The sequence below is a fragment of the Tupaia chinensis genome, unplaced genomic scaffold (assembly GCF_000334495.1).
Source record: "Tupaia chinensis unplaced genomic scaffold, TupChi_1.0 Scaffold145093_1, whole genome shotgun sequence".
In the NCBI taxonomy this organism is placed as follows: domain Eukaryota; kingdom Metazoa; phylum Chordata; class Mammalia; order Scandentia; family Tupaiidae; genus Tupaia; species Tupaia belangeri.
The window spans coordinates 2071437-2093930 of record NW_006204954.1 but is presented as its reverse complement, the minus strand read 5'-3'; the positions used below and the strand labels follow the sequence as shown (position 1 = coordinate 2093930).

The following is a 22494-nucleotide window of genomic DNA, read 5'->3' as shown; positions in this document are numbered from 1 at the left end:
AAAGCCAAATATTAAATAGGCTACGAAATTTGTTTTTGTAATATTATCATGCTGCTCTACTAATTAATCAATATTTATCCTTTTCACTGAAGAGATTTCTGATAAAGATTTCAAAAGCAAATTCAAATAATTTTTTAATTGAAAGATACTGATTCCATGTATAAAATGGACTGAAACAACTTAATATAAATCACTGCATAACACCTTACCGTAATATTGAGAAGAGAAAAATACTCTGGATTTTCAGGATCCCCACACCTTAAATCTGACATGTAATCTTCAGCAGAATTTTCCAGTTCCTCATGACTGCAGTTATCTAGCATATCCACAGGGAATGCCATCCTCTTTAACAAACAACACAGAACAAAACATTTCAGAATATAAAGTGCCTTTTTCCTTTACTTACAGAAAAAATAAAAATGATCATAACATTGCTGTATTTTATTGTAATGAACCTTTTCTATTTCACCATGCCAAGACAGACTACAGGCATGTGAATTCAACCTCATAATGTCAAAAAGAAAACTTTCGGGGCTGACAGATGGCAAGGTGTCTAAAGGTGCTGGATTCCCACATGGTTGACCACGGTTCAAGTCCCAGACCTGACAGCTTGCTTTCTCCCCTCCCCTTTCTCTCTCTTTGATTAAATTTAAAAAATAATAATAATGATAACAAAAGGAATTATATAAATAAAAAATTCCTTTAAAAAAAGAAAACAAACACTACTCATTTAATGGATATTTCCTTAAATGATAAAAATATTTACACAGGTATATATGCATATAAACATACACATAAAAATATATATATGCACCCTCATATCCCCCTCAACACAAAAGCCACAGTAAAAGGACACAAAGGAATTTTTCAGACTGATGGAAATATTTTACAACTGGATTGCAGTGATGGATGTATAGTCCTATAAATTTACTAGAGAAAAATCATTGAATTGTACAGCTGCAATCTGTAAATACTGTGATACTGACATGGGGATGCCAGTGGTGCAGGGGTGATCAGACCCAGAACCCACAGCAGGACACAGGTTCTTGTCCACAGCTCACAAAGAATTACAGACCGGACACAGAAAGGGGACAGTACGCAGTTTATTAAGAGAGGGAAGTAAGAAAAGCGCTCTCAAGCAGAGAGTAGTCCTGAAAGAGTTGCCAAAGAGGAACTGAGGCAGGGGTTTTTATCTTGTTTAGAAGAGCTTTGTTCTGGCTCATTCTCAGGAGGGGTTTGTGCATGTGTTTCCTTCCTGGTGAGGGTTGCACGTTAGATGGATCTGGTTATTTTTCCTAATTTTGGCATGCGTAAGAAGGTCAGGAAACTCTCCTTGCCTAAAAAGCTTTGGGCCATACAAATCATTACCTTCTTCCTAGAATGTGGTGGAACCAGGAAAAAAGCCTTCGTTTTAGGTCAATTATTAAGTCACTGCTGCAAGCATTTTCTTGTGCAGTTACTGAGCTACTATGTCTCCATCTCAGAACTTAAAGGGGAGCTCTTGAATGAGTAGTCCTCCCTATGGCAAAAAACCTTAAGCTTTATAAGGCTTTTTTACAAGGAAGTACTGGTTAATGGTCACAGAGATGTTTCATTATTTATTGTAGTATAGATGCAATTTTGGTTCCGTGGCACCAGTAATTTTCTCTGGTACCATTCTCTGTGTATTTTGGGCTGTAAATTTTGGGTTATCTCATAGTTTCTATAGGGCCCCAGGTGGGTTTTCCATCAGACTTAGATATCAGAGTTAAGAAATCAACAGACCCTAGACTTTGACTCTAACTGCTCTTCTGTGGCTCCTGTGGGGAGGAGGTCTGTAATAGTTTGGCCTGGAAGGGCAAGGGTTAGGGAAGAGGGGGATATGCATTTTCAAAGAGCAGGACTCAGCCAGCTGGCTTTAAGTAATCCCCTTTTTGTCAGCATTCTATTATGGCTCCTCTAATGCCTAACTGCCTAGCCAGTCTCTGCCTCAATATGTAAATTACACTATACAGATATTTTTAAAGTTAGCACTTTAATGCAAAAACACTAAAGGCTTTCTCACTAAAGTTAAGAAAACACCTAATTGAAAAACCCAAAAGAAAGCACAGAAAAGCAATTTCAAACAATAACAAATATAGTACAATGGCAAGATAGAAAATTAATGTACAGAAGTAATCTTCATATATACAATAATAGTAAGGAAAAATAATGAAGGGGAAAAAATGAAGTCAAATGGAAAAGAAGACATCATTTACAAGAGCAAAAAATAAAATAGTCTTAAATGTAACAGTGAAAACAGTGTAAAACTCATGGGGGACTGTTCATCAGCAAGTCTTGAAGATGCCGCCCAAAGGAAAAAGTGCTTCTGGAAAAGGGGGGTAATGAGAGAGCAGGGTCTGGGAGTGACAGCACTAACAAGAAAGCTCACAGTCCCAAAGGTGGTGGCAATGCAATAAAGGTCAGACACATTCTATGTGAAAACACGGCAAAATTATGGAAACCACATCAAAGTTAAAGTCTGGCATTAGATTCAATGAAGTGGCCACATAATATAGCGAAGATAAAGCCAAGCAAGGGGGCGACTTGGTTTGGATGAGCAAAGGATCCACGGTGGGACCATTTCAAGAAGCAGCATTTGCCCTGCGGGTCAGTGGGATGGATAAGCCTGTGTTTACAGACCCACCAGTTAGGGCAAAATTTGGATACCATATTATCATGGTTGAGGAGAGAAAATAAAATTATATGAAAGACTGAAGAAGAAGAAAAAGAACAGAAGCCATGGGGGAAAACTATTCTAAGAGAAACAAAATGAGTAATAGCAAAATGACAAACTACGTTTTTGGAAAGGAAGTTTCATCATATAAAGGTGCCAGTGCTCCCTAAAATAATCTATTACTATAATGCAATCCTCATGAAAATATTTGTAAAGTTTTTTTTGTTTTTTTTTTTGTTTTGTTTTGTTTTGTTTTTTCCCCTGAAGCAAGACAAGGTTATTGTAAAGTTAACTGAAAGAAACAAGCAGGGACCAGCAGATGGCATAATGGTTACCTTGCGGGACGCCCACGGATTGGACTGCAGTTCAAGCCCCAAACCTGGTGGCTTTAAACTCACACTTCAACATGTGTGCATGCGTGCTCAAAATCCTGAGAGAATAGAGAAGAAGGGATTGCGGTGTGGCGATCCCCTCAGGGCGTGATTTCTTTCTGTTCCTCTCTGTCTTTCCATCCAGTGAATACACCCTATAGCAAAAACCTCTCTTCAAAAAAAAAAAAGGACACCGTGGTACAGGCACATGAATAGGCAAAGGAACCAAGATACAGAAGTTCATGTTAATGCCTATGGACATTGTGAGTATATGAGAAAGATTTCATATTGTATGGCTTCAACTAATCTGTCTCAGGCTTAGGAACAACATTAATGTCACTCATTTTTTAACTTCTTATATCTGAAATCATTATGTTCTCTGTTGTGTTGGCTCTTTTTACTCTACATTATTTCTACAATAAGCATGAATGCTGTTGCTCCTAGCAGTAGAATTCATTCCTATTTCTTAGTATGTGGTATCCCAGTGTATGCAAACAGTCTACTGGTAATGGACAGGTAAGCTATTTCCAATATTTGGCAATTATGAATAAACCTGCTGTGAGCAATCACCCTGGGGGGGGTGATTTCTCGCTTTCTGTCTCTATGTCTCTCTCTGTCTGTCGGGCGAGCGCACGCGCCCTATAGCGGAAATCTCTCCCAAAAAAAATAATAATAATTGAACACAAATCTAACCAAGTCATTAGAGAAATATGTTAAATTATGCCTTAATTATAGAGTCAAATTTGAAATAAATCAATTTCTCAACATATATATGGCATGCAATTTGGGGAAAAAAATGGAAAGTAATTCATATTAAAAAACTTAAGTGCCAGGGCCAGCAGTTGGCATGATAGTTAAGGCACTGGACTCCCACATGGTCAACCACGATTCAAGTCCTGAATTTGGAGATTTGCTTTCTCACCTTCCCTCTCTCACTCTCACTCTCTCTCTGGTAAAATAAAAATAAAATAAATAAAATTAAACAAATAATTCTTTTTAAAAAATTTAAAAACTTAAGCAGCATATCATTCAAATGCATTGTGGAGAGGATCCTGATTTGTATACTCTTGAAAACTTCCACAATAAAAGTTAAATAAAAAATAAACTGATGGGCCAGCTCATGACATGGTGGTTAAAGTGTCAGGGTCCCACATGGCCCACCACATAGTTTCAAGTCTTGGACCCAGAGGCTTGAGAAACATACCAGGCATGTGTTTATGTGTGCCCAAAATACCAAAAGGAGGAAGAGATGAAGGAGAAATTACTGCAGTGTGAGCATTCCCCACGGGCATGACTTTTCACTTTCCCTTTCTCTCTCTTCTCGGTCTCTCTCTCTCTCTAGCAAATGCATGTGCCCATTGGCAAAATTAGAAACAAAAAATTTATGATTTATAAATATTGAGCTATTAGTTCCTAAAGGGGGACAAATACATTTAATATGGATTATCTTGTTTCAAAAGTTGCCTATTTCATATTTACCCCAAATAAAACCCACAAAGCTCACCTGCAACTGTTTTTGTCAATAATCTGTTCAAATTTGATTTTAAAAAATTATAAAGAGAAAGGCAGGAGAAAATCAACTGATCGACTAAAAGTTACTTTCCTCTCGAAATGACTTTCAAACACATTTTATCACGACAAAAGTATTTTAAGGCAAGGAACTGCAGCACCTAATGGAAATGTGAAGCAAACATATAAAAGATAGCAGCTATATACAATAAGTTATATATTTTAATAGTTGAATATATTTTTCTAAATTTTGAAAATAAGATGATGATGAGAGGGACTACTTTTTACCATAATCTGAAATTTTGGTCCTAAGAACTTTAATGTATGTAAGGTTGGGAACATAATTTTTAAATATGTATATGTTTAATCAAATTGTATTTCTAATCCAAACTGAGAAATGGAACACACAAGACTCAGTCCAGCTATGAGTAAGTAGAAATGTCTAAGTAAAAAAGAGCAAGAAAATTTTATGAAACTTTTTGAAAGCAATATCAGAGGATTTCCAGCCAAATTTTATAGAGAAGTGGGGGGAACCCTATAAATTTAAGGATGAAAGAAGTAGAAATTACTATAGATCAGCAACAGCAATAGGTAACATTTATTGAGAAGCGTCCATCTACCAGGCCTTAAAGAGACTGTCATATTTAATATCTAGCAAGGTACTTCCATCAGCCTCATTTCACAGAAGACACAGCTTTAGAGTTTAAGAGCCTTCCATACCATCACACCACTATTGGGGCTAGAAGAATATGAACCCTGGCAATCAATATAATTATTTTTATTCAGTATGCAAAATAAAATATCACAATATTTGATGTGGGTATCTGAAATTTCTTTTGTAAAATTCTGCAGTAAATTAACTTACTATTAAATACATCATTTACATATTACACCACAGGGAGCACTGGAACTAGAATTCCGTGCCCTTGATCGTTGGGCTAGCTCTGCCATTTACAACCATAGGCGAGTTACTTACCCTTTCTAGGCTTCCGGATTCTCATTGGGAGTGTGATACAACTGGATGTGACAATCCTGAAGACCTTTTCACCTCCAAATGCTTACAACTGTCTTTTTTTTTTAACTTGATTACTTTAAGACTATGTAAATCCCAGCCTTATGGTGATGCTGCTTCAGTATAGAGAGGCAAAAAGGTGGAAAGGTTCTGGAGAGAAATAGAGGTTGCTGTGATAAATCCTCACTTTTCCCTTTTTTTTTTTTTTTTTTTGTTGTTTTTAAGCTTCTGTCCTATGTTACATAACTGCCAAGCTGTCAGATCAAATTCTGTCAAGTACTTTATGCTCTGCCCATGAGATAAACCAAAAGGCCTAACTAGATTCTACATGAATGAGAAAGCTTAATGTAGCCTTAAGCAAACTAACTCATCAAAAAACTGACACAGAATGGACAGCGAAGTGTAAAAAGTGTCCAAATTAATTAATAAATTGAACAAATGGTATGTTCATTAATCCTGGTTAACCTGTATAAAAACATACTACCCAGACCTCTTATATAAGAGCTCTAAGAGACTCACAGCATCAGCTACGTGTACCATCTTTGAATAACTCCACCCCTTTTTCCAGAAAAATTCTATAACCATTTGAAAGAAAGAATGCTTAGTGAAAAGAAAATCTGAAAAAGAATTAGAAAACAAATTCCTATCACTGTAATTTCCCCCCTGCTTATATCTCTTTACTAGATGTTAACTATACTGTAAAAGAAGGGAATTATTTCATAATTCTATAATTAACTGCTATTATTTGTGAGCTTTGAGGATGAGACAGATCACTAAAAAGAGTATGAACATTTTAGAGCTGAAAGAATCCTCAGGAAAAAAATAATTATCTCAATCAATCCAAGTCACAATTTTACCTCTCACAATCGATTATTTCTCCAAGACCAAGAATAGGTTAGATATCTAGGTGTCATAGCAACAATTCTCAACTTTTTACATAGAAAGCCTGTTTCTGAACCTTACTGTGATCCTTCTCAATTCTTCCCTTTTCTCCTCTCTCTGTAACAACTTTTCCTTCCCTCATAGGCCCTGCACTACACCAGCAGAGCGAATGTCTTTATCTTACCTCTTACTCTCTGATCACAAAGCCCTAAGTATTAGATTGTTTCAACCACTCGCCTTTTCCATTCTGAGAACTGAGTTTTTGAGTATGAAAAAGTTAAATGACTGGGCTGCCAGGGGTGGTACAGAAGTAAGACCACACTGATGCTAGACCCATGTGGTAGGTACCGAGTTTGTGTCTGGAGGTCTCCCTGGACCCAGAGGCATGCATATGAGCCTGGGATCCGGGCTAGCTAAGGCTGGGGGAGAATGGGAGCATTAAGACTCTCCTTTGGGCACATCTGCCTCTATCTGAGAAGTGGAAAAAATGCAATGAACTTTAAAAAAAACCTCACTGAACGGAGCACTACAACTATCAAAAATCTCAAAGTGGGCCTTAGCACTGCTCTGTAATCCTCCTCTGTCTTCTGGCAAAAATGGCAAATCTGTGAGAACTGCCCGTAAGTGTGTAGGTAACAGAGCAGGAAGTTAAAAGGCTGTCAAACTTGTAGCTTCTTTTTATTTCAAGGAGGAAGCCAAACTACTTTCTGAAGTAATAATTGCTAACCCAATAGCAGATGATGTGCCTAGACTGTGTCTATTCTAAACACTTCACATATATGCTCTGATGTAGCTTTATCCAAATCCATGAGAGGGATGCTTTCACTACCTTCACTGGGCAGACAAGGAAACTAAGACAGAAAAGCAGTTGAATAATTCGCTCAAGGGCAGATCCTATGACGCAGTAGGGCAGGTCAGGAACCAAGGAGAGCTGTTGTCTAGTCTCATCTAAAAATGCAGCACCTTAGGCAGCCCTAGCTGGGGAGACTGCTCAATACTCTTCAGGGAATGTCTTACAAGTGCTTTTTTTTTTTTTTTCCAACTAAAGGTTTAATTCCCTCCTCATGTCCAGTAAGATGTTCCTAATGAGCAATCATTTAAATATGAGAATATTGGGTATTTGGTATGTTTCAGGGCTTCAAAAATAAAATCCAGTGATATGCATAGGAGTGTGCCTGTGTGTGTGCGTATGCATGCGTGTGAAAGGTGGTATAAAACAGTGGGTAAAGGAGTATGCTCTTGAGCCAAACTGCTGGGATCACAAACTATGTGACCCTGGGCAAATTACTTGAACATGTAAAGGAACATGATTCCTGATTGCAGAAGAAACAAAGTACAACTAATACATGGAAATAGTTTTAAATTTCTGCATCTGAAAGCAATACAGACAAATAATGCAATGGGATTTTAAAGGCTAAGATGCAAAGAAAGAACAGACAATTCATAAAACAGGAAAAACAAATAAACATCAAAATTGCTCAACTCTTGGGGCCTGGTCCTTGGCTTAGGAGTTTGGGGAACACGATCCTACATGACCAACTATGGCTTGAGCCCAGCCTGGCAGCCTGAAAAACATTCTGGGCACACATGTATGCGTGCCCCAAATCCTGACAGGACAGAGAAATGAAAAAGGGGTTCTTTTTCTCTCTTTCAGGCAAGTATGTGTGCCCTCTGGCAACAGCAACAACAACAAAAACTGCTTGACTTCTATTTTTTCTTTTTAACCTACTTTTGACCCAGCATGGTGGCATGAGTGGTAGGATACCACTGCATGACTCTGGAACAATATGGGAGGTCCAGGGTTTGAATCCTGGGTCAACCTGAACATGCCAGGTACACCCATGGGTGAGCCCATGACCCTGGCTAGATGAGAGGTTGGTGGGAAAAATTGAGCAGTGATAAGATCCTGTTAAGAGCCCCTCTATCTTCCCTTCCCATGAAATAAATCAATATTTTTTAAAACTTTCTTGCATATAGTTTTTAAATAAATGAATTTATGAATAATAATGATATATGTTTATACACAAAAGTCTGGAAAGACACATATAGTTAACAGTAGTTATTTCTAGTGAGGGAGAATGGGGAGGGCCCCAAGGCTTGAAGAGATGCAGGGGAAAACAGCAGATTTCATTTGGAGCCTTCTTCCTTCAGCAGCATGCTTTGCAGTGCCACCTCTCTGGGGTGCATCTGATAGGCAAAGTTTAGGTTCCATTCCTGCATCCTACTCCAAGGGAGAACAAATGTGAATTTTTAGGGTTCTATCTTGGAGAGGTTAAGTAGGAGTCATAATGCTGAAAAGAAACCCATAAACAATGATTCCTGAAAGGTGCTCAACCATCAAAACACAAAATAAATACTGAATTTCTACACCCAGGAATGAATGATAAATCCTCTTCTTACTATCAATACACGAAAAGCATGATATAAGAATGCTACTTACAATCCTCAGATGTATTTGCAAAAATCCAACAACAAATTAGTAAATGGTATTTACAAGAGAAATAACGAGAAAGGGGCTTAAACTGAAGCTTCTACTTGACCCTACAATATACTGTACTGCAGTTAAGAAAATATTTGCCTCTAGAACATGTCAGCACCTCCAATACTCTGTGATCCAGAAGACAGAATAGTATTTATAATCTCACAGAAGGAGTTTACAAAAGACAAAAAAAAAAGAGAGAGAGAGAACTATTTAAATATATCAGAAAATCATGTTCATTTCGACATTAAATAATTAACCTAAAGTTCTTCATTTTATACCTGCCATCTCTGAGATATATTTGCCTTTATATGGTTTTACTAGGGGCCAGCTCATAGCCTGACAGTTAAGGGAGCTGGATGCCACATGCCCACCACATGGTTTGCGACCTAGACACAGAGGCTTGAGAAACACACCATGTGTATGTGCGTGTGTACCCAAAACCCTAAAGGAGGGAGAGACGGAGGAGAGGGGACTGTAGCAAGACCACTCCCCAAAGGGGTACTTTCTCTGTCTCACTTTTTGTCTCTCTCCGGCAAGCACAAACACCCTCTTTTTTAAATAGGGTTTTATTAATGTTAGTGAATTTGGCACAGTAAACCCCAAGGATACAATTTTTTTTTGAGAGAGAGATTTTTACTATAGGGTGCATGCACTCACCAGACAGACAGAAAGTGAGAAATCACCCCTCAGGGGGATAGCCATGCCACAGTCCCTTCTCCTCCATTCTCCTCTCAGGATTGTAGGCACGTGCATGCATATGAACCCGGTGTGAGTTTTATGACTACATGGAAGTCCAGCGATGTGACCACTACGTCCCTAAACAATTTTTTTAAAAAGGGATCCAAACTACAGATGCGTATTTACTTATGACGGAACTCACCAAACACACTGGTAAGTTAAAAATAAGTCAAAATACATTTACAAGGCCAGATGGTGGCACAGTGGTGAAACAACACTCCACCAGGCAGTCCAGCAAGGGCAGACTCCCTGTTCAAGTCTGCAGATCTCTCTGCATATACTAGGTACAAGTCTGTCCATGATCCAGGGCTGGTTAAAAGTTGGGAATAGATGGTGACATCCACGCCTCATCGGGAGTGGTGTGTATGTCTTCTCTCTCTTGCTTGTTGAATAAATAAATAAACTTAAAAAAAAAAAAGGAAAACAAAGACTTTTTTTGGTTTTTGGATTTTGTTTGTTTGTTTGTTTAGGTTTTTGTCATAGGGCACGTGCATTCACTGGAGGGAGACAGAGAGAAAGAGAGGGTGAGAAGTTACCCTCAGTGGAAATGGCCATGCTTCAATCCTCAAGGGATCTTGGGCACACACGTACATGTGCCCAGCATGATGTTCAGGCCACTGGGTCCAGGACTTGACCCAACATCAGCCATGTGAGAGTCCAACACCTCCTCAATTTACACACCATTTTCACTTTTAATAAATATGCCTAACTTACTGAACATCATTCCTTCACCTAGCCTACCTCATCTGTGGTTACAACACGTACGCTAGCATACAGTGAGCAAAATCATAACACGAAGCCTATTTTATGCTATAGTGTTGAGTATCTCATGTAATTTATTGAATTCTGTACTGAAAGTAATTGTATTGTTTGTGCAGGTACTCAAAGTATCATTTCTATAGACTGCATCTCACTTTTATACCATTCTAAAATTTAAAAATTACAAGTTGAACCACCGTAAGTCAAGGACCATCTATATATGCAGACTGTTATAGGTATCTTTAACATAAAATATCTCAGAAGTTCATCTCATTTAAAACAGTGAAGAGCAGAGTTTTTTTGTTTTGTTTTTCTGTTTTGTTTTGTTTTTGTTTTTTTAAAGGAAACACATCTATCAAAACTGAAGCAAAAAGAAAACAAAACATGATGCTTAATTTTGGCATAGTAGTTAGGAGATACTCTGCTGAGTCACAATCACTATCACCACCTGGCCCGATTCAACTACCACTGCCAACTAACAAGTGTAACCAACTAAGAAGTTGCCACCATCTGCAGAGTCTCACACCAGTTTGGAAAAACAGCAGCGTCTGAACCACAGGCAGCACTCTCCAGGCCTCTCCAACCCAGAACTTGCAGCCGGGGGCCCCTGCTATTGCTATTTCCTGCAAAAGCAGGTGGGCTTATTTTCCTAGATTAAGTAAAATTCCTTTCCCACCTCACATTGGCTGCAGGCCTATGTGAAGAAAAGACACGAGACGGTAGCAGGTTTCCCATCTAACTTCCTAACACATTTATTATTCATAATAAACGAATGACTAAATAAAAGTTTATGTAAATAAACTGCACTCTGATGCTACCAGGAAGAGCCACCAGAGAAGAACACTCAAAAAATGTGCAATTAGATGAAAAGCAATTGAGGGTCTTTCAAAAGGCAGAGATAGAGAAGAAAGCCCTCTAGAACGAGGCATAGCTGAACACGAGGCAGAAAGCAAAACAACAATGGCAAGTTGCTAGATTTATCAAGAGAGTTAAGATATATAAAGACAAATGTCAAAATACTAGGAAAATAAACTGATGACAGAACAAGCAAGCCAAGAGTACCAGACCAAGAATCTGGACTTTATTTGATATATAAGCAGAAGGCCCTTAGGGGACCTTGAGCAGAGAGGAGACGGACAAAGCTATGCTTTAAGACACTTTATCTAGTAGCTTTGTGTAAGGTGGACTGATAGGAGAACTGAAGGGAAACAATTCAAGAAGACTATTGTGGTTAAGTACCTCTAATACACTTATCCTTAACAGTACAGAACTAACAAGCCGATACGTTTGTCTTCATCTGTCCACCCTACCGGGCTCAGAACTCCAGGGAGACAGAATCCATTTTTCCTACCCACTTTAAAAAGTAGGGTTGGGCAAAACAATCTCTGATGTCCCTTCTAATTAATCACTTACAGGTCTACACTTGATCACTTTCCTTCTGAGCACTTACAGCCTACTTGGGGACAAAGCCAGGAAGAAAGGTCTTAATCTGCAGAGGGGTGGTCTCAAAATTTCACTTACAAGTTTTTAAGCTCAGAATGAACTTTCTGATGATAATGACAAGAGAATCACCATTTACTGACTGCTTACCTTACACTAGCCACTGTGCCCTACACATATTACCTCATTTATTTCCGCAGGATGGTCCCCTGCAGCAGGTACTCCACACATTTGCCAAATGAGGGCCTCAGGTGTAGAGAGGTTGAGTAAGTTGCCCAAGTTAACACAGCTAGCAAGAGGCAGTCGGGCTGTGAAGCAATCTGGCTCCAGAGGGGTCTAGCCTGGTGGCCAAGATCCCAGGTCAAAACAAAAGGCCAACATACCCATATGAGCCTAAATGTAATGTGATTATTATAGACTATAACAACTATATTGTTCCTCAGGAGTTACAGACTTTTTTTTTTTTTTTGGAGAAGTTTTTGTCATAGGGCGAGTGCACTTGCCAGAAAGACAGAGAGAGAGAGACAGAAAGTGAGAAATCACCCCCCACGGGGTATGGGCACACCTTAATCCCTTCTCCTCCATTCTCCTCTTGGGATCTTGGGCACGCACGCACACGCGCCGGGCGTGAGTTTAAGTCACTGAGTCTTAGGACTCAAACCGCAGTCGACTACGTGGGAGTCCAGCGACATAGCCATTACGCTAACTGCTGGTCCCAGGAGTTACAGACTTTTAAAACCTGGCAATACATTAGGTTGTTGGGAAAGTCATGACAGATTTTTGCATAGAAAAACTTTCTAGGGTGTCTTCGGGAAAGTCATGGCACATTCTGCATAGGAAAACAGAAAAATACATCAAAACTTTGCTGCCAGTTAATACTTTCTTCATTTACTCTAATCACCATGATCCATCTTCTCCAGAATTTTTAAATACTACATAATAAAAACAAAATAAGCTGTGGGTTTTTTTGGATTTTATTTTAAGATTTTTTTTTTCTTTTGTCATCTAGTGTGTGCACTTGCCGGAGAGAAAACAGAGATTCAGGGACGGAGAAAGTGAGAAATCACCCCCCTCAGGGGTACGGCCACACTGCAATCCTTTCTCCACTGGGGATTCTGAGTACACACCCACATGTGCCCAGCGTGATTTTCAAGAGGCCAGGTCCGAGACTCAAACCATCGCTGGCATGTGGGAGTATAACACAACCACCATGCAAACTGTTAGCCCCCAAACCAAATATTTTAAAGCTGATGTTTAAAAATAAATAAAGGTTTGGAAACATAAAAACCAACAAGTATTTCTTCAATGAGTTTCTCCAAAACAGAGCTAAAGAAAAAATAAAATGCATAAAATTGTATTATGGCTTTTTTTATTTTTTAAAGAATCATTCATTCAATTTTATTTCTTCTTCAACTTGACCAGAGAGGGACAGAGAGAGAGAGACTACAAGCAGCTAGGTGTGGGACTCGAACCACAGTTGGTCATGTAGGAGTCCAGCGCCCCAACTACCATGCTACCTACTGACCCCGGTATTATGGCTTTTTAAAGAATCTACTGCTAAAGGACAGAGACATATGAGATAATCCTGAGATTTAGATGGTACTAGATCCAGTACAATCCATAACCATGGCTGTTTTGTTTTGTTTTGTTTTAAGCTAAGGCAAAATAACTCCTGAACAGGGCTTCATTATCAGGGATATGACTATCCAGAGAAAGAGATGGAAAAGTACCCTTGCACTCTTCACAGTCCAAACATCACCTGCAGTATTTTGTTTCACTCTGATCGGCATGCATGCATGTATTCATTCATTCATTCATTCATTCATTCATTCATTTATTTTGAGAGAGAGGTTTTTGCCATTATTGGGTGCATATGCTGGCAGGAGAGACACAAAAAGTGAGAAATCACCCCGGGGGGGGGGGATGGCCATGCCACAATCCCTTCTCCTCCATTCTTTTCTTGGGATTTTGGGCACACATGCGCACACAAATGCCCAGCATGAATTTTAAGTTGCCAGATCTGGGACTCAAACTGCGGTTGACTACGTGGGAGTTCGGAGACATAACCATTATGCCATTTGCTGGTCCCTAGTGGGCACATTTTTTTAAAATGGGAAGGCCCCCAGTGAGGAATACAAGGATGGCATGAATCTTGAAACTATGGTATGATAGGGGAGGAACAGAAATTGGGAGCAACTATTCTCACTGGGAAGGGAGCCAAGAAAGCTACCCATCAGATATCTAAAGAAATAATACGCAGACTTACACTTCTGCATCTCTGTAACAGATAAAAGAACTGGGATTTTCCAACAATAAATTCTACCCACAAACATACAGTACTGTGTGACAACACAGGTCAACCAACTAACTGGTCAAAAAATACTGTCAGTTTCAGCTGGTAACACTTTTCCCTGCCCCACCTTAAGTACTCATAGGCACAAGAACATCCCTTGTCTCCACCATCAGAGAACTCTGGAAGGGAGGATCAAAGCTTCATAGACTCTGGGACCAGTAGTTGGCGTAATGGCTATGTCGCTGGACTCCCATGTAGTCAACTACAGTTCAAGTCCTGGATCCGGTGGCTTAAACTCACTCTGGGTGCGTGTGCGTGCATGCCCACAATACTGAGAGGAGAATGGAGGAGAAGGGATTGTGGCATGGCCATTCCCCCTGGAGGATGATTTCTTGCTTTCTGTCTTTCTCTCTTTCTTTCTGGCGAGTGCACGTGCCCTATATCAAAAACCTCTCCAAAAGAAGTAAAAAAAAAAAAAAAAGTTCATAGATTCCAACTGAGGGGTCGCTTGTATATGAAACTGTAAAACCAAACAAATAATTTAATAAAACAATGCACTTTTTAAAACCATTCTTAGAAGCTATTCAGATACACAAAGTTATTATTCTCCAAATAATATTCAGAAATACTTAAATTTCTTTCATGATTCAAAATTAATTTCAAGTGTTTTTAGATTTGTATTATACTCCAAAGACAAACATCAAGATATCTAAAATTTGGGTGTTTTTACATAATTTAGCTATGTTCTTCACCCATAAGTATAAGTGATTAATAAAAACAGGACCAGAAGCCAGTAGGTGGCATGGTGGTTAAAGTGCTGGACTCCCACATAGCTGACTGCAGTTCTGAGTCCTGGACCTGGAGGCTTGAAAAATCACTCTAGGAGTATGCGTGCCCAAAATCCCAGGAGAATGGAGTAGAAGGGATTCCAGCGTGGCCATGCCTTTGTGGGGTGGTTTCTTATTTTCCCCCTCACTGTCTCTGTCTCTCTCCAGCAAGCACAAGTGCCCTATCACAAAAATCTACAAAACCAAAACAGAAACAAAACAACAACAACAGAACCAGATCTAAAATTAGAAGATATGTTCTCAGCCTGGGATTCACAAAAGCAAAAGAAAGCTAAGGTGAATTATTTTCAACTTCTCGAAAAAGATAAACATTTTCTCTGCAGAAATACACAATTAACTGGACCAGCAGTTAGCGTAATGGCTATGTAGCTGAACTCCCATGTAGTCAACCACAGTTCGAGTCCTGACCCAGTGGCTTAAACTCACGCCAGACGCATGTGTGCCCAAGATCCCAAGAGGAGAATGGAGGGGAAGGGATTGCTGCGTGGCCATCCCCCCTGGGGGTGATTTCCCACTTTCTGTCTCTCTGGTGAGTGCACGCACCCTATAGCTAAATAAATAAATAAATAGAAATACACAATTAACAAAAACTGAATGTTTTCTTAATTTAAAAAATATTATTATTTCATGACAGAGATAGAGAAGGAGAGTCAGGGTCTCAACACAGAGATCCTCCCAGCCAGCCAGAATCACAGGCATGACCATACATATGGTGTTCCTAAGCTGATCTGGAAATCAAACCCCAATCTTCTACATGGCTTCCAGCACTGCAGACCATTGCGATACCATAATACCACCATGGCTGGGCTAGGTTTTCTTTTTTTTTTCTTTTCTTAAAAATAATTATTTTATTTCACTTTATGTATTTATGTATTTATTTTAATTTGATCAGAGAGGGACAAGGAAGGAGGGGTACTGAGAAAGCAAGCTACCAGGTCTGGGACTCAAACTGCTGTCAGCCATGTATGAGTCCACTGTCTTTAACAACCATGCCACCTACTGGGCTAGGTTTTCTAAATTTTTAATTAGAATTCTATCAACTCAACTCATTATGGTTATACTTTATGTCATAAAGATCAAAAGCTCTGTTTAAGTGGAAGATGAATCACAGTTAATTTGTTTGTAATAGAGCACATGTGCTCACTGGAGAGAGGCAGAGAGAGAGAGAGAAAGTGAGAAATCACCTCCCGAGAGGGGATAGCCACAGTGTAATTCCTTCTCCTCCATTCTCCTCTCAGGATTTTGAGCATACACATATACACATGTGCACATGCATGCCTCGCATGATTTTCAAGCCATCACATTTGGGACTCGAACCGTGGAGTCAACCATGTGGGACACAGCACCTTAACCACCACACCACCTGCTGAGACCCCTACAATGAATTTTTGAAAAGAGAAAGTAAGTCATCATTTTGAAAGGTACCTCAACAAAATGTCAAATTTGGGAAGGGTGTTAGAAGATAATAAAAGGAAGAAAAAGATGAGATCACTGAACTAGATACTAAAAACTAACTTTAGTGATGGAAACAGCAGTAGTTCACTTTTAGGTACATAATCGCATTTAATAGTCAGCAACGTTTTCAGATAGGTTCTGTTACAACTATTGTTTTACAAATGAGAAAACTGAGACCTAGGGAGATGAAGTACATTTATAAAAGTTGGGCAGCCAGAAACAACAGAATCAGGGTTCAAACTTATACCTTATCTGACTTAAATTAATGAACTCTACAGAATAACTACTAGGTTAACCTAAGTATTAGAATACATTCATCAGGCATATCTGGCCAATCCAAACTTGAAAGCATAAGTGTATTTGTATAAAAGATTTTAAACTGTAAAATCCCTTATTAGTAGAGTTTATTGCTTTATCAATCTTTGTATAACAAAAATTCAAACTCAATGATTTTTTCTCTACTCCTATTCATTTACAGATTGGCTTCTGTCCTTATCAGTACATTAATATTACTTAAGTCCTCCAATAACCTTCCAATTCTTATACTCAATTGATTATTTTTCATTCCTACCCTTCTTGATCTTATGACAGACCAGAACCAAGAGCCAGAACCTTCTGCTACTTAAGATTTTTCTCCTTCCTTGGCACCAAGGACAACATCTCTCCCAATTCTTCTTGATATTTTTCCTTCTTCAGTTTCTTTCAGCCATGGAATCCTTTCCTTTGTACAACTCGTACATACAAGGGTTCCTCCCATTTCATGCAATCTGGCATTTCTTTTTTTAATGCACTCTACTGGGGCCAGGAGGTGGCTGGACTCTCACATGGCTAACTGTGCTTCCAGTCTCAGACCTGATGGCTTGAAACTCCTGCCAGGCGCATGTGCATGTGTGCCCAAAATCCCAAGAGGAGAACGGAGGAGAGGAGAATGCAGTGTGGCCATCCTTCCTGGGGGAGTGATTTCTCACTTTCCCTCTCTCTGTCTTTCTCTCTCCAGTGAACACACACAACCTATGGCAAAAACCTAAAAAAAATTGTTTTAAAAAATCCAATCTACTAAATGGATTTGTTCCCAATTCATATTATCAAAATATTTGTAAATTTAGACTTTAAGGAATCTTTGACATGTAAACTCACAATACTTGACCTAACTATGAGCCATATACTCAGAAAAATCTCATTCATCCTCTAGATACACTGGTGTCTTCCAAATATGTATTATCTACCTAGACCTCTCTCCAGAAGATCAGATTCATATTTGCAACAGCTCACTCAATACCTCAACCTAGATTCTCTCTCAGGAAACCCAAAATGGAATAAAATACGCCCCAAGTTAATTTCTCTTCCTCTACAAACCTATTTCTTCTGCTGCTTTTCACAATTTGTATTAGTTAAGCAACCTCACCATATGTATGCTAAGACAAGGCCTGTTGGAATTACCCTATCCTCAGTCATTCCATTCTCTTATCACCAAAATCATTCATCATCTTCATAAACAGAATTTGGTGGTATTGTTACTGAACACATAGCACATGTCAGGCAATGGGCTTTATGTCTTATTTCTTATCATTTCTATAAGCTTTTAAGGTATGTCTTATACTCATTCCACAGAAAGTTAAGTAATGGTCCCAGGTTTACACAATTACAAGTACCAGGACCCTGAGTTCCTGATTTGAATCAAATCTGTCTGACACCAAAGCACATCATCTCTTTCTGCTTCGAACACTGTCCTCTGCTCTGGCAAATGTCTCCAATCTCACCTATCCTGTGTTACCTCCACTGCCACTGTCTTGCTCAAGAGGCTTGCAAAGATTATCACAAGGGCACCTACCAGGTTTCTACACTCCCATCTATCCCTAAACTTTTATTGGAATGATCATCTAAAAACACAATAATAAAATAACTCTTATCAGCTCTTTCCTTCCTAAACCTGAAATTCATTTATGGTTCCCTATCACCACGGAGCAAGATTCACACACATCCATTTACAATCAGGCTCCAAGCTACCATGCCGCTGGGGCCACCCTACTGACCTCACTGTTTTGAGGACCAGCTATAAGCTTTCTGCCTCTGCATTTGCTAGGACTGTTTCTCAACAAGTCCCCTATCTACAAAAACTTCTGGCAAATTCTCATTTGTCTATTATCTAAGACCAAGTCTGGTTGTTACTGCTTTTGTAAGCTCCTTTGGAATTAATGCACCCCTACTCTGTACACCCTACACCACTCTGTTCAGTTCACTTACAAGACAGAAGTATGTTTCATGTCAGTCTCATCCGTAAGACTGAATTTCTAGATTGCTTAGCACATTTGTGTTTTGTCCCCAGCCTAACGGTACTGGCTTATATCCTAAGTACTTACTGGAATGAATTTTCTAAATTAAACTATTTCCATACCTTAGAAGTTACAAATAAAGTGTGATAACATGCAATTTGGCACATTTTTAAGAAAATGCTATTTACTAAATTGATTTGTTCCCAATTCATATCTCCAAAAATCTTTGTGCATTTAGATTTTAAGAAACCATGAACATTTTAATCCACAATACTTGACTAAAATATGGACTCCATACTTTTTCTAGAATTGTACATTTTTTTAAATGGGAAGGAACAATGGCCGATAGGCTAGGGCCTGTTTCTTTGTGCCCTACAACATTCAATAGACTCTCAGTATTTGTTGAATAAATCAAAGCAACCTTTGGTTGAACCTGAAACTAATATCTTATTGGATGGCTGGTAATCAAAATGATCATCTTTTTAAAAAAGTGTGAAACCCAGGCAAATCACACATTTTGTAGCCCACAAAATGGTTAGACTAGATGAGTAGACTCATGTGCAGAGCACATAAACTCTAGGGTATCATATACCAGTTTAAAATGCCAAGAGTCTAATAATTATCTAGGATACCTTTATAATTATCAGCTTTTCTCTAATTTCCTTTCGATCTTCACACCTTTTCCTTAATAAATTCTACCTTGAGTAATTGTTGTTGTCTTCCAAAGAACTGTGAAATACCCTTATCATCAATGAGGCATACCAAAAGTTCTGGACCCCCACGTGGCCAACCAAGGTTTGAGTTCAAGACCCGGTGGCTTTCACTCTCTCTCTCTCTTTCTCCATCTCTCTCTCTTTCTCTGTCTGATGATTATATATGTCCTATAGTAAATTTAAAATAATAAATAAAAATAAATAATTCTTTAAAAAAATTTTCAGGGCAAATATGCAAAGGATCAGAAACCTAATGATATGTGAAGAAAACATCATTTTAAACACAGTACTCATGCAATCCCTTTTTCCACTTAGACTAGTAAAATGTTAAAAATGGGAAGGAACAATGGCCGATAGCCAGATCCCACATGGTAGACCATGTGTTGGAATCCTGGCCCCAGCGACTTGGAAATCACACCAGGTTCGCAAGTATGGATGTATAAAATCCCAACAGGACGGGGAAATGGAGAAAAAAGGATTGAGGCGTGACTACTCCTGGAAAAGGAGTGCTTTCTCACTTTTACTCTCTCTCCCTCGCTCACTCCTTCTCTCTCTCTCTAGGTCTCCGGCAAGTACAAAAGTCTTCTAGCAATTGTTTAAATAAAAGGCTGGAACATGAAGGTTTTGTTTAACTTCCTACCCAACCAACAATACTTTCTACAGAATCATTAACATATTTTGCAATATGTTGTATACTAAATTTTCTTATAGTCTAAGTACATTTGCATTTTAAGACAGATGACTTAACATATCATACCCAAGGCCATTTGAAAGGGCTACTTAGGTAGGAGTGAATGGAAAGAAAAATTAGTAGGTTTTTTTTTTTCTTCCAATTTTTCAACCACTGGTAAAATCTCGAGCTACCTTAACATTTTTTTTAAAAAGACCACTTCCAAACTTGATCACCAAGAACACTTCTAAACTTGAGCGAATTCAATACAATTGTACCAACTCACTGAATTCCTATTACATGCATATTAACAGAATCAATATGAAGGTGTAACTGTTGTGTTTGACTCAGCTCTGAAAAGGTTAGAAGAAACAATTCCATTCTTCATAGGCCTAGGGTAGGTCCAAACAGGTCACCTGCAATCCCTATCGGGCCATCTTTGCTTAAATTCCCTAAACCAGAATTTTTATAAATGCCCAAGGCATTCTATAAACACCTTTCATCTTCATTATTCTCCCTTTGGAACAAACGAGTTACTGGGAAGCATAACACTTCTGCCATGGACAGTACATGATATGGAATCACTTCGTAAAATCACTTCTTTGTAGTGGAAGAATCTTCAACTAAGCAGGAAAAAAAGTTGAGATTAGTTTAACAAGGAGAGCGACAGACATTTTACTCTCAAAATCATTTAATTATTAAATAGTTTGCTTTCTCAAAGGAGTTAAGCCCTTTGTTTGATGTACATTCCTCCTTCCTTAAAGAAATGATGCTACTTGCAGTGGTTTGAACACTATTCCAAAACCTTTTCAAATCTCAAATCCACAAGTAAAACACCTTAATCTCTCATGCAAAGGCCAATGTTGCTACTCACAGAAGCCATTTCTAACTTCCTCAAACCAATCCTCACCATAAACCCAAAAAGAGTCTAATATGTCAGCTACAGGCTTTCCATGAAAGACTAAGTCTCACCTTCGTGCTAGAAGTCATATTACAAATGGACTTTTCCCAGACGCCGGACACTATTGCATTCTCTGCCCCCACACCCGACAAGGAAAGATTTTAAGATTAAACTCTTCACATTTTAGTCTGGTCCACATATGTCGAAAATCTTTACTCTTGTAAATATTTCACAGTAGGATAACAAGACATAGCTTGCAAAGATTATCTGTACATCCTATGTGTGAAACGACTAAAAAATAAAAGCCACTGCATACGAAACCTAGATTCCTTTTGGTGAACTCCTTCCACCGCTCAAATGTATTATGCAACAGCCACCATTCTAGATTTTAATCTCTGTGATGCAATGATAAAAAACAAGTGGCAGTGGGTATAATCCGCTGGGTACTTAACTACAACATCTGCAAGGAAACAAATCCAAATTAGAAAGACCGAATTCTAAGGAACCTTGAAAGTGACAAAGTGAAGCAGTTCTGAGAGAATCACAACGAAAACTTTCCTAGTGGGTAATCTTTTAGCAGCATGTCCCTCCTGTCCCAATTCCCCACCACCACCCCGCAAAAATCCTCACACAAGAGCATTTTAGTTCAGGTTTTGAAAGGACCTCCCAAGAGGGAAGGAAACCTGCATCAGGTGGTTTATCTTCGAATCTACTTCTGAGAAGACACCCACGCCAATTTCCAGAACCTGAAAGAACCTTATGAGACGCTTCATCATTTCCCCCCAAAGACAATAATGGGAGTAACTGCAACTCAGACCCCTGAGCCATACATCAGCCAGGGCTCAAGGCTTCATCTTTGATCTCCAGGCACAGGCCTCTTGAAAAACTGCATAAGGGACAGCTGCGGTCAAAATCAGAGCGAAACTGCCATGACTTGAATCTAAAGGGGGGAGACCCTATACAAAACCGAGTGCAAAGTGGCTAAAGGCAAGGGAAGTGGTCGGAGCCTCTACGGGCCACCTGCTTGGTGTGCCCGAGTCTAGGCGCTGAAACTCGCACCTCGCCAGGTCCGCTGGCCGCCACACCGAAGATCTAGGTGGGCAGAGGGAGGGAGGGGACCCGCAAGACGCAGTGCGATCACCGGCGGGCGAAGCAAGGAGAGCAGGCATTCCCTCACACAAAATGGTGGCGTCGACGCGGGCCCAGCGCACCTGGGGCCCCCCACACCCCTGCAGGGCCTGGCCGGCCGCCGCCAGCTGGACGCGCGCCTCGGGCCCGGGAGGCCTGGGCCGGGCCCAGTCCTCCGCAGCGGCTTGTAGCTAAACGTCGGCGCGCGCCGCGGGGGGCGCAGGACCCGAGCCCGCAGGGACGCAGGGCCGGGAGTCGTAGCCTCGGCCTTACCCACCACCTCCGCCCGGGACCCGCCGCGCACTCCACTCGGATGCGCAGGGGG

General features: G+C 39.6%; 1 protein-coding gene across 1 annotated transcript in view; it reads right to left on the bottom strand.

Annotated features, from left to right (window-relative positions):
- The window catches only part of FAM169A (family with sequence similarity 169 member A), a 52168-nt gene extending 51827 nt beyond the window's left edge, over window positions 1–341 (bottom strand). Inside the window, 1 exon segment of the mRNA XM_006167790.1 lies at window positions 210–341. Coding sequence (XP_006167852.1) covers window positions 210–341 — 132 coding nt within the window.
- Between the last annotated feature and the right edge of the window lie 22153 nt (window positions 342–22494).